Genomic DNA, 12,996 nt, shown 5'->3' with positions numbered 1-12,996 from the left:
TATAATCCTACTAATCAAACATATCCTATAAAAAAATAAAAAAATCTCAGTACACACTATTTGTATGATTTGGAACATAAACTTATGAACAAAAATAATTGTCCAAATATACTTTTTTTTTTTTAATAGGTTCAAACATACATCTTGTTCAATTGTTTATGCCCAAACAAATATTTTTCCCTCATAAGTTTATGTCCAAATATTTTATTTTTGTTCAGAAATTTATAACTGAACAACATTTGTTGTGTAACAATTCTTCCTGAAATTTTCAGCCAAACATAACATTAACAAAAATACAACTTTTTCTTAATAATTAGAAGAGAAAGACAGAACAACCTTAAAATGATCACCAAAACATCCAAAAGAAAAAAGAGAGAAATTATTGAATTTGATAAGGTTGTTCACAGATATAGTCTCTCTATTGGACAAAGTACAAAATATGCCCACTGCAAGCAATAACAGTGACAAAATGTACCCAATTCAATGAGATTAGCATTCATGTAACTGAATGTTGAACAAAGATTCCAAATACTAGAACGTCGGTGAATCATGGTGTTTTTTTTTTAACAAAGATTCAAAAAATTGTTCATTTTGACATCTTTGCAGCCAGTTCTCTGACCAATTTAGCAGCAACCATAGCAGTCATCCCACCAACAATGTCACGTTGTGGGTTGTACTCAACTACATCTGCACCAACAATATCACCTCGAAGGTTCTGGAGTATGTTGAGAACATCACGGAAAGAGAGGCCTCCTGGTTCAAGATGAGAGACTCCGGGAGCAAAGGCAGGATCGAGACAGTCCACGTCCACTGAAATGTACACACCCTTCACACCTTCCCCGAGTTTCTGCAGCAGAGTGTCCAAGTTATATAACTATATATAACAAAAATCCTCCAAGAGAATCATTCACGCTGTTTTAAATGTTTATTATTATAATTTTGAAGTTCACACACACATAGAGGGGGGGGGGGGGGGGGGGGGGGGATACCAGGTTCTCCAAAAAGGGACGATCTTTTGAAAATGTTCGCATTTCAAATTGCTCCACGCCAAATCTTTTCCCTTGTTCACGGCCTTCCCAATTTATTGATCTAATACCAACCTGAACAGCAAGCATTTTAACCGTCAATGATGACAGAATAGCATCTCAATATCCAGAGTAAAGAAAATTGCCATCAAGTCAACATGTAAAACAACCAAATATGTGTTTCAACTAATCAAAGTAAATATTGGAAAAAAATGAAGGAAAAAGAAAAAGAAGCAAGAGTGGTTGTTGGAAAACAAATACTTGCAAAAGCCTCCGTGCATAACCACCCTCCATAATGCGAGCAAATGAAGATGCATGAGAATATTTGTTTCCTTCAAAAGCTTCGTAGATATCAGGATGGGCATCAAGGTGAAGAATATCAACTGGTCCTCCAAGCTTCTCAGATACAGCTCTTACAACGGGATACGATATTGAGTGGTCACCCCCCAAAACTAAAGGGCGCAATGGATTCTGTCATGGCAACAGCAAAATTTATGTCCTCACATATCAAATTTTCATCTTTTCTTCTCAGTTGTCATGAAGCAGATTACTGTCAAACATGACTTACTTGTTCCATCACTAGCTTGACAGATTCAGATATAGTATTCATCAATCTGTCGTCATCTACACCAGTATCTCGTATCTCTTGGACAGGAACATCACCAACATCAGTTAAGACCCGTGGATCATCTATTTCTTTCCCTGCATTATCCCAACATGTTAGACACAGAACATACCCGATATCTCACAAAGCAAGCACGCCAAAAGTGCAGGGTCCTAATTTATATAATTAAAAAAAAAGAAAAGAAGAAGAAGAAAAGCAGTTTCAAAAGCAAAGGTGAGAAATCAACGGTATGTGTCAGGAATTCGGGGAGTCCATGAATATGCAACAACAATACAATCAAATCCGTTGGGGAGAAATTAGAAGTCCACGTAGGACCTAACATACATTATTTGAAACTCACACTCCCTTAACAACTTAAGCATTTAAGTGGTGAGTTCATCTAATCTATATTAAGACTCCCTATACTTTTTATCCAATGTGAAACTCTACCTACCCTAACAATCTCCCCGTCGTATGTGAATCATGAATTGGGCCTGCTCTCCTTTGAGTCTGACCTACCACTCTATAGGATTCTGAAGAGCTCACCATAGATCATACACAACCCAATTCATTAGGGAGAAATTTAGAAATCCATATGCTTAACACATGGGTTCAATATATTGTTTAGAACTCATACCAACTTAAAAACTTAAGACAGTAAGCATAAGTCCATCCAATGTATATTAAGACCCAATTCTTTTTTATTCGATATGAGACTCTACTTTTACACATATTCCAACATGTCCTTTCAATACTCTAATAGGACCCCTCCTTGGAGTCCTTGGAGGGTGGCCTAAGAAATGGGTTAACCAATCATGGTTCAGTAAAATAAAAACTGAATGTTATCAATGACACAGGAAACTTGGTGTTCACATTTCCAAGGTTTTAAAGTGGGGCAAATAATTTAAGCATGAATGACAAGATTGATGCATGCACGCCGCGCGCGCGCGCACACACACAAACAAACAAAAGATTAAAAAAAGAACTATTCTCCCATTGATTATAATGACATGTAGAGGTAACATAAAATGGTGATTTTTTTATCAGCACATCCAAAAAGATGTAAATGTGCCATAAAAAACCTGCTAGATAATCAAAGTTCCTCAAAGATCAACAAAAAGACTGAATTCGATACATATGGATTGGACAACCAACTATGAATTGTGCAAATTTAGAACCTCTTTTCTGCACCGTCATTAGAAAAAATGAAATGGCAGGAACACACAACCACGTTATTTATTTTGTGTATGGAAATACACATGCACAAATGTAGTCAGATATTTATGGCTTTATATGGAAAGCATGAACCTTGATTACATATTAGCTTTTTTTCCCTATCTCTCTCAACAAACACAATAGAGACGCACACAAACACAATAGTCACTAAAAAAGTAAATGTCTTAGCTAGACAGATTTCACTATACAATTTGGATACCTGCCTTGCATGCAAAGTTAGAACCTATATTACACAATAAGAGTACGTGAACATGATTCATCATTTTCGGAAACAGAACCTCACCCACTGAAGTCCAAAAAACATCACTAATGCTTAGTAGTATAAGTTATGATCATTTATTCGAAAACTGAAAATCATGTTCACCTTCTTCAGTAGAGGTGTTTGTGCTGCCGCACCAGATTGCCTCCCTTATGTGAGGAGGTGCAAATGCTGGCCCCTGTAGAAATGATGAGTTATGTCCCAGAGGAATTCCAAGAAGAGATGATGATGCTACTGCTCCTCCCACAGCCCGAACTAGCTCACCCTGACAAAGGGTAAAAAGTTTCAATAATCCTTTCCAAAGCAATTTTACAAATGAAATAGAACTAGAAACAATGCAAAACTAGAATGGGCATTCCATTCTTGCCTATTCCATTGTACCAAACGTGCTTTGTTGGGAAATGAGCCCAACAGAAATTTGGAGAGTACAAACAAAAAAATGATACATAAATTGAGGAGTGCTCACAACAAGTGTGATGACTATGGATGCCTTCCACGTCAAATAACTGGAAGACGTTCAGCAATGTAGTGAGAAAGCAAAATGGGTAGAAAAAAGAAGGATGCCATGGACACATAGAACTATTGCCACAATAACCAAAAGATGATGTTCAGATTGAAGGCAAGTGCTAATCCTACCAGAGACTACCAAAATAAAAATGCATTGATGGGAGAGCTGCAATCAAATTCATATTCCTGAACCAAACCACTGCAGATCAAATGTCATCCAGTCATGACAGAATTACATAAGACGAGAATATCAGCTCATCCTGCGCTCAATATAATGAGGCTGCATAATCATAAAATCCGGTGGTCTATTCACAAGATTCTCACTTGTCAAAGATATAAAGCATTTTAGTTCACATTGTTGGCCAGACATTTGTTGAATAAGATTTTGATAAGACACATCTACGATAGAAGTTCAGACATGAAATTTCAAATCAATGGCATAATCGTGTCAGAAAGCCACAATCATACATTTTTCTGATGCAGAATTCATTCATCTCCACGAGGTGTAAAATACGACATCATTTAAATTTAAATGACACGCCGTGTTCAATGCATGGTGGCAAATATAACAGACACAAGGCACAAAACAGGATGGTTCTAAATGAAATTGAGATATACCTTAAGCTTTGCCCTCTCACGAATAAGAGTAAGGGAAGCTTCTATAACACGCTTTTGGCCCTTTTCTATCAATTCAATTGGAACATTTGCAGCACTTAGATTGTGCAGGTAACGGATTCCCATCCTCCCAACATTCCTCATGTCTGTGAACTTCAGGAGGAAAAAAAAATGCTTTACTGATTCTATACGTTTAAAACTGATGCAGGTGAAAAAAGTTAGCAACCTGACAAATATCAGGTACAAATATAGCAGAAGAAGAAAACACTGCATTACGACAATGTTGTGCAACATAATGATATTACTATTACTAATACTATTCTATTTGATAGATGAGTCAAGTGTTCTGGACAGGAGAATTAACCAATGTTGTATTGGCACCTCATTTTTTACATTTCAAGTTCAAATACACAAACACACAAAAAAAATATATTCAACCACAACATTCAAGTTCAAGTTTCTTCTTTCTTCTTTGTTCTTTGTTCTTTCATTTTTTTTTTTTTTTTTGGGGGGAAGATCTCGGATTGTTCACCTAACCACAATAATTGGGATAAGCGCATGTTCAGTTGTGCTTATTTACTCGTGTTCAGAGATCAAAGCTGAAACTAAAACAGAATTATACATTTGAAAATAACCATACCAAGACGAACAGACAGAGAAAAAAAAAACTAAAAGAAATTTATTTACATTCAACTAATTTACCAAATTTTAGGTGTATTGCAATGATGTGTTTTGAAAGAATCCCCAAACTAATAACTATTATCTTTTCACATCATGTTTATATAATTCATATGTATACGAAGCATGGGTGTTCTAAAAATGTTGTCGTACAAGTACCGGATATTTACCAGGTGCGGGTACGCGTACCGGTACGGCTGCACGTGTATCGGGTATGCCAAAAACGCACCGGGTACGTTTTATACGATCCGTATAGTGATGGGTACGTCATAGGTACGTTTTTGGATACTCTGAGATAAAAAACGAGATTGTCTACAAATTAAAGGGTACCGGAGCAATTTTTACGTCTATTTTAAAAACTTATAAAATCGGAGGTTCTTTTGTAATAAATAAAACATGAAACCAAATAAAATTAAGATTTTATATCATTCGATCATCTACCTCCAGTATCTCCTTCCAGAAATACTCCAAGACTGATTCCACAAAAAGGTTCAATGGAAGAACCAATTAAATTAGGGTTCTATGTCTATTCGATTATCTTCTTCCAGAAATACTCCCAAGAGAGTCTGAAGAACACTTGCGAAGGTGAAAGGTTTAATCGAAGGTGCTGCTGATTGGTTCTCTCCTTCGAAAGGTGCGATTGAAGAGGTAAGCTCATCTTCGATTCTTCCCCCTTTTCTTCTTCGATTCTTCTTCCTCTTTCTTTCATTTTTTTGTTCAGATTTTTGTGCTGTTTCTTCGCAGCAAACGATCGATTCTTCTTCCTTTTTTTTCATCTTTTTATTTTCCAGATTTTTGTACTGTTTATTGGCAGCAAACAGAGAACAAATACATCTTTTTTTTCCTTTGTTTTTCTTCAATTCTTCTTCTTCTTCTTTCTTTCATTTTTCCAGATTTTTTTTTTCTTTCTTTGCAGCAAAAAAATGATCTCAGATATTATTTTTTTTAGATTGAAGTTAAATTATTTACCTTTTTTTTTCTTTCGTTTGTCTTTCTTTGCAGCAAACAAATGAACAAAGAAGACAAATGAACAAAGACATCTGGGGTTCTCAAAAAAAAAAAAAAAAAAAAAAAGTCATTTTACATTAGCTTTTTTTTTTTTTTTTTTTTAACTGTTGTAGACTGTAGTAGACACAATAATGACATTAAAACAGCTCTTATCATTTTATGTTATTCAACTTTAATTTGTATCTTACATGTTTAGCTATAAATTTTAAAAAAAATAAAAGTATTGTACTCATATCTTACTTTTTTAAAAAATTATATTATCCACCTACTTATTGTTGGAAAAACAAAAATGGGTGGGTTCTCGAATTTCGTGGGTCGAAATTTGGGTCGAATTTGAAGAGAGGGAGAGAAGAGAGAAGAAGGAGAAGAGAGGGAGACGGGATGCTGGTTCTGCCGACGTTCTCGTCGCCTTGCCGTCCTCGCCGCAGCTCCGTCGCCTCGTTGTCCTCGCCGCAGCTCCGCCTCTGCCTCTGCCTCGCCGCCACACCTCCGCCCCTGCCTCAGCCCCGAGTTTATTGGCCCCCTCCCCTCCCCCTCCTTCTCTTCCTCCCCTCCCCTCCTCCTCCTCCTCCTTCTTCCTCCCCTCGTCTTCTTCTTCCTTCTGCTGAAAAAATAAAAAAATAAAAAAATACAAAGATCAAAACGACGTCGTTTTGATCTTTCGACCCATTCGACCCACGAATTTTCGAGCTACCAACCGGGGTTGTTGGAAAAATTGGTTTATCATGGCTTATTTTGGGCCGACTTGAGCTCAAAATTGAGTGGGTCCCGAACGTCTTTCAAGACGGGTCCGAAAATGTGAAGTGTTCCTTGTCGCGTGACAAGTCACACGGTGAAAACGATTTGTCAAAACCAGTTATGAGTGAATGGGAAGTCGTCGTTTTCGGGTATAACATTAATTTTTTAAATAAAATTCATTTGAATTTTTTCAAATAAAAAAATTATTGTGAGAATTTAATTTAATTCTAAATTCAAATTTTGGATTCCTAAGTGGTTTCCTAAAGTTTGTAATTGTGGGAATTTAACTTAATTCTAAATTCAAATGTTAGATTCCTAAGTAGTTTTTTAAAATTTGTACATCTTCTTTTATTTATTATACTATTCAAATAGTTTAATATATATATTATATATATATTCCTAATAGTTATTAATAATAAAGTTTAAAGCAGTTCTTTGTTTGACCAACGAACAACTTTTTAAATTTGTTTGAAATTTTGTTCTTTCCTACGGTCAAATCTTATATTCAAATTGTGAATAGCTTTGCACCTGTTCACTTCGGAATTGCATCTGTTCGGGTCAGAGCTTGTTGCCTATATATACCAACATACTAGCAAAAAAAAATATTTTAAAGAGAGTATTAGAACACAAAGTTTGGTTCGCCGTACAAATTTGTTTGGTGTGCTACAACAATTTTGTAAAGATCATTGTATCCTGGGAGATAGACGCCACTCAACCGTAAGCACCGTAGCGGGGTGAATCTGTCTTAAGAACAGAGTGTCACACACTCGACTTGATCTTTTGATTTTATTTGGTTCGACAAAATAAATTCTGTAAGTTTTATTTTATTTTGTTTGAAGTTGTTTCGATTTATTTTATTTACACAGAAGATTATTCCAACACTTATATTGTATTGGTACTTATACCTGCAGCCGTGCTTCTTATAACTAAAAACTCAATGTATATGTGCTTCTTATAACTAAAAACTCAATTGGTATGTTTGGTTTAGATTTCTAGAGTGATTTTGGGGAAAAAAATTTTAAAAATTTATTTAGTTTGTAAATTTTTCAAACTAATTTGTAAAATCATTTTCTCTCTCTTACTTATCAATCAATTATTTTTTCTCTTTCCTCTCTCATTCTTAATCATTTTTTCTCTCACACACATTTATTTAATTATAACAAAATATCAAATCATTCTAAACTCCAAAACTACTTTCAAAATACACAACCAAACAAATCAAAAAAAATTCTAAACTTTTTTTCCAAAATAATTTTTAAAAACTACTCTCCCAAAATCAAACCAAACATACCCAATATATCCCAGATGTAAATGTCATTGAACAAATATCCAAAAATTGATATTCTCTATTCGCTTAAAATGCATCCCTCCTTGGCTAAAATGACCCCCTGCCACTGAAAACTGCCCTATGTTGTACCAAGCTAGATTATTGCACCCTAGCGACATTTCAATTGCCACAAAGCTGGTTAGAAAAATGTTTGAGGGCCACAAAAACAATGGCTCAAATGACTCAAAATTGTCAAAACGACGACAACGACGTCGTTTTGACAATTTTGAGCCATTTGAGCCATTGTTTTTGTGGCCCTCTACCATTGTTGAACTGGTTATGATCTTCACTACAAGCGACACCATGATCATACAAATGCCGACCTACCGAAGCTTACAGATAGAGGACAACTTATTGGATGATTACATGTTGTTGAAAACTCTCTCAGTTAAAAGATACTCTCTAAGACTTCCTTTGGCTCCTGAGGAACTAGAGCATTAGTTTCAAAAACAAAAAATAAAGAAAGAAAGAAAAGTTCCCACCTCAGACTCTCTTGTTTTACTTTCCACTTTTAAGTTTACTACTCAAGCAAGCTTTGTAGTTGACGGAGACCGAGAAGTCAATCCTTTCGTTTTCGTAGGAATGAAGTAGGGGAAGATGTTTCATTCCCATCAAATTAAAGAATAACTTATTAAGAAGACAATTATGATCACCATCGTTAACACAAAGATAGCATTGCAGGGACAACTTGGAAAAAAGGGGAGCAAGGAGTGTTGTGACTTATGACTATAAAAGAAAATAAAATTTAATAAAGGGGCAAAAAATAAGAAAAATAGGAGAAAGCAATCAAGAAAACAGGAACAAATGATTCAGGATAGAGATAATAAGGTTAATGTATATAGTTGGTAACAGTCATAGAGAAACAAGTATAATTTAAAACGGCCCGCTCTTGGGTTTGCCTATGGTAAAACAAATATATTTTTCCCCCTCAGTTTATCCATCATTCTTTACTAAAGCAGCTGAATTTTAACCAAAAAGTGTCTCTTCACAATTGTACTAGACAAAGCTAGATGATCAAAGATTACTGTGTTACTCATGGGATCTAATTCCTCGGTTAATCAAACAAAATCAAACAAGGTTGTACACAAAATGAGCATCTATCATAATCCCAAAAACCCAATTATGATCTTTAGGGTTGGTTTGGGAAAGGGATTGGTTTTTTGACTTTTTTTATTTTTTTGGCTGTTTTAGTTTGGGCTAGAAAGCTTAGTTTGGGAAAGATTTTTTTAGCTTTTTTGATTTTTTTTGTGAGAAAAGAGTATAATGATTATGGATTAAATGTGATGTTTTATTTGTTGTGGCTAAAATAACCCATTTTGTCTTTTATGACTATTTTAGCCACGAACCATCTTTCCCAAAAACACAACCAAACCCAATAAAATTCATATCTCTCAAAAACCTTCACATGGTGACCAAATTTGCTTACGAGTCACGTAACCATTTGGTCCTGACTCCGAAACCAAAAGGAAACGAAAAGAAACCAAAGAATAACAGTTTAATCTATATTCCCTTGTTTCATTTCTAACCAAGAAAACAAAACAACCCATCTCAAAATCTTGCAATTACTTTAACTGACTTTAACACTATAAGGGTAATGATGTGTTTATTTAGACGAACTGGATAAAGAGGATTGTAATTCATCGGACTATTAGTTCTGGGATACATTATTTCTAGATTATTTGGTTGGATTGGATTTGTATCCTATGTTTGTTTAGTCATAGAATTAGATGTCTGGATTTGACTATTTTTAATGAATCCAATGTTTGTTTGGGATATTATGGAGAACGATAAATGTTCAAATGACTATTTTATCATTTTCAATTATTTACTAAGTAATAGCAATATTAAACATAGTTTTAATATTTTAATTATTTTTAGCTAGATTAAATAAAAATTTATTTTATTTTATTTTTTGCATAATTAAATAAATTTATTTTTAAAAAATTAAATAAATTAAATATCAATAAAAATATGTTATTTTTTAATTAAAATTTAAAATAAATTTATTTTAAATAATAATAATAATTAAATAATGAAATAAAATAAAACATCTATTAAAATTTAAATAATGACAGCAGAGTTGTTTGCAATGTAATTATGTGTTAAATTAATTTTTTAATATTTTTTTTGTGAATAGTGATAAATTTTTAACTTTTTAAGTAATTTTTTTGGCTTTTTTTGTCTTTTTTTAAGACATGTCAAACTAGGCCTAAATAAAATATAGACAAAATTTTAAAATAAAACATCAATAAAATATTTATAAAAAATCATTTTAAAAATTTAAATAAATAAAATAAAAATAAAAATTAAATAAAATTATTTTATTTTTAAATTGAGCCATTTAAATTTTATTAAATTTTACTAAATATAATACATAATTAAATACGAGAGTGCAAAAATGTAATTTTATTAGCTAATTCCATGGGATGAGTTATCTCATGGTTTGTATCTCACCTCCCGAGATACCATAGTCCCACAAATATGGAACTAATAATTCGGAGCAAATTTTTTTAAACAAAAAACGAATTATTAGTCCATCCAGACTAATATTCTAATCTCATGTCCAATCTTTCCAAAACAAACACCCCCTAAGAGAAAAAAAAAAAAAAAAGAAAAGAAAAGAAAAGAAAAAAAATGATTACTTGATTTATAAGAGAAAAGAAAAAATGATTGTGATTTTTCTCATTATTATTTGTATATGTAAGAAATAAAATAAAAGAAATGATTATCATTTCTCTCATTTTTGTTTGGTTTGATTTCATAAGAAAAAAGAAAAAAAAATATTTTATATTATATTATCAAAATAACCTTTTTATATTTTTAATCATTTTGTATATTTTATTTTTACATAGACAAAATTGATATTATGAAAATATTAATCTTTTTTCTCCTCCAATCTTTCCATTTTGGAAAGATCGAAAATGAGGGTCATAAGTTTCCCTCCGTTTCTCTCAATATCTCATCATTTTTCTCCACTTGAATTATTTAAATAAGTAATTTATTTCTTTTCTTTTCTTTCCAAATCCCTCAATCCAAATACAGCGTAAATCAAATGCTCTTTTTTCTTAGAAATGAAACCCATCATATATTCTTTTCTTTTTTTTCTTCGTCTAGTACTCAATTTTATCGGCAACCAAACAGAAGATAGTAGCAGTAAAATAAATTTTCAAAAAATAATCAGAAAGATGTGGTGAAGCATTCTTACCAAAGAGAGAAACAGAGGAATCACAGAGCTTGAGTGAGAGAAATGAATGAAGAGATGAAGAGCAGTGGGGAGGCTTGGTTTGGTGTATATATAATAAAAAAAAGAAGAGAGAAAGCTGCCATGTTTGGTGTATGTTGCGGATGGAGAGAGCACTACGTCACGTCGGCACTAATGCATCTGATTAAAGTTTCGTTTGGCAACAGATTTATGTAATAAAAAAGATAGAAAAAATTATTAAAAAAGGCAAAAAGTTAATAATTTATACCAAAAAATTAAAGATTATTTTTTGTCTCTACTTTTTGTATATTTTTTTCGTAAAAAATCAAAAAGTCATCCTAAACATATTAGTTTTTTTTAGCTCATATTTTAGTCAAATAACCAAAAAATTACTGAATTGGCCTGTTTTCAAACGAGGCCTAATTAAGGGTTTCGGCAGTGGTTAACTTTTTAATTTTGTTTTGATTATTTTAATTTGAGATTAAAAAGTCTTGTTTAAATGAACTTTTTTGTTTTTTTTTTTTATTTTTTGTAAAAAAAGAATGTAATGATTATGAATTATATGTGATTTTTATCCCCATCTTAGGAAAAATTATTTATAAGTCCTATTAGGGAGACTTATGCTACATATGATCTTACGAAAAAATTTGTGTTTCCATAAGTCCTGTGTGAAATTTGTTGACACATTTACCCTCAATATTAGTTGTTAATATCATAAATAATGGTAAAATCATATATAGGAAATTGAATGTTATCATAAATTAAGTTTGCGAATCGTAACGTGATACCCACCTAAACGTAACGTAACGTGTCACGTTCCGTTTCGCAAACTTACTAAGTTTTTTATTTTTTAAATTAAATGTGAAAATATTACTTGTTCGTGTATTTTGAAATTTACATTCACATAGATATGATTTATGGTAACATTCAATTTCTTATTAAGTTTGCGAAACGTAACGTGACACCTACATAAACGTAACGTAACGTATCACGTTACGTTTCGCAAATAAAATCTTGTGGAATACATTCTTATCTACATAGGACTTGATATTCTATAAGAAATTACACAAAACTTAACATAATATAAGTATTCAAAATAGGACTTATAAATAAGTCTCTCTTTTATTAAATAAAAACCCTTAATTAATTAATGGTTTAATCACCATTAAATAATGTCAAATGGACAAACCAACGACCGCCCTCGTTTTTTTTTTTTTAATAACTTTGTTTATGCATAATAATTCAGTTTATATAATTAATGATTAGAAAGTAGGTTGTAACATCTTTATCGGACTACGTGTGTGCACGGAATATATATCCCACAAAAAATAAATAAATAAATAAAGATTACTGTATGAATCGACGGCCCAGAAACTGCCACGTTTCCGTTATCGAATTTTGTTTGTTAATCGTGTCTTAAAACTGTCGGTGGCTTGGTTTAGCGAGTCAAGAGCCTCTCTTTGTATGCCCGTCCTTGTAGGCTTTCGGGTCTACTTTTAGACTCAATTTTGATAATCTGAACTGTTCATATTTTATAATTTATTCAGTATATCATACTTGTAAAAAATCAAGTTGATCGGATATCAGAAAGAATGTGTTCAAAAAATTGAACTAAAAACTATTTTTTAAAGAATTTAATAAATAGTTTTCCGAACACATGCTTTCTGATATCCGATCAACTTGAATTTTTACATGTATGACATAATGAATAAATCATAAAATATGAACGATTCGAATTATCAAAATTGATCTTAAAAATAGACCCGAAGGCCTGTAAGGACGGGCACAATGGCGAGT

General features: G+C 32.6%; 1 protein-coding gene and 2 long non-coding RNA genes across 5 annotated transcripts in view; 2 read left to right on the top strand and 1 right to left on the bottom strand.

Annotated features, from left to right (window-relative positions):
- Nucleotides 1–401: 401 nt before the first annotated feature.
- The window catches only part of LOC145820553 (uncharacterized), a 95,980-nt gene continuing 83,385 nt past the window's right edge, over nucleotides 402–12,996 (top strand). Inside the window, exon 1 of the long non-coding RNA XR_014362358.1 lies at nucleotides 402–542. This is a non-coding gene — a long non-coding RNA (uncharacterized LOC145820553). The remainder of the gene's footprint in view (nucleotides 543–12,996) is intronic.
- Nucleotides 473–11,388, bottom strand: LOC114313679 (arginase 1, mitochondrial). Of its 3 annotated transcripts, none has more exons than XM_082916599.1 (7): nucleotides 11,203–11,388; nucleotides 4,250–4,399; nucleotides 3,230–3,389; nucleotides 1,594–1,727; nucleotides 1,287–1,496; nucleotides 990–1,100; nucleotides 473–847 (listed from the first exon to the last, which is right to left on the bottom strand). In XM_082916599.1, the coding sequence occupies exons 2-7, from the start codon at nucleotides 4,388–4,390 to the stop codon at nucleotides 587–589; spliced, it is 1,017 nt and encodes a 338-aa protein (XP_082772725.1). In that variant the 5' UTR covers nucleotides 4,391–4,399; nucleotides 11,203–11,388; the 3' UTR covers nucleotides 473–586. The 3 variants fall into 3 exon arrangements, with proteins under 3 accessions (XP_082772725.1, XP_082772726.1, XP_082772724.1); XM_082916600.1 differs by having other exon boundaries at nucleotides 4,250–4,445; nucleotides 11,203–11,376; XM_082916598.1 differs by lacking the exon at nucleotides 11,203–11,388 and adding an exon at nucleotides 7,199–7,254.
- LOC114313675 (uncharacterized) lies at nucleotides 4,728–7,580 on the top strand. Its single transcript, XR_003647251.2, has 2 exons — nucleotides 4,728–5,572; nucleotides 5,927–7,580. It is a non-coding gene; the product is annotated as an uncharacterized LOC114313675 (long non-coding RNA).

Source organism: Camellia sinensis, chromosome 2, assembly GCF_055761805.1.
Source record: "Camellia sinensis isolate YWXY chromosome 2, ASM5576180v1, whole genome shotgun sequence".
Lineage (NCBI taxonomy): Eukaryota > Viridiplantae > Streptophyta > Magnoliopsida > Ericales > Theaceae > Camellia > Camellia sinensis.
The sequence above is the reverse complement of the archived record's forward strand: the minus strand, read 5'-3'. Positions and strand labels throughout refer to the sequence as shown.

Coding starts and splice junctions, on each gene's coding strand:
- LOC114313679 (XM_082916598.1), bottom strand. CDS start 7,219: ATGCAATTCCGAAGTGAACAG. Junction 1,728..3,229: donor AAACACCTCTACTGAAGAAG/GTGAACATGATT, acceptor GGGATAATGCAG/GGAAAGAAATAGATGATCCA. Junction 848..989: donor GTCCCTTTTTGGAGAACCTG/GTATCCCCCCCC, acceptor ACTCTGCTGCAG/AAACTCGGGGAAGGTGTGAA.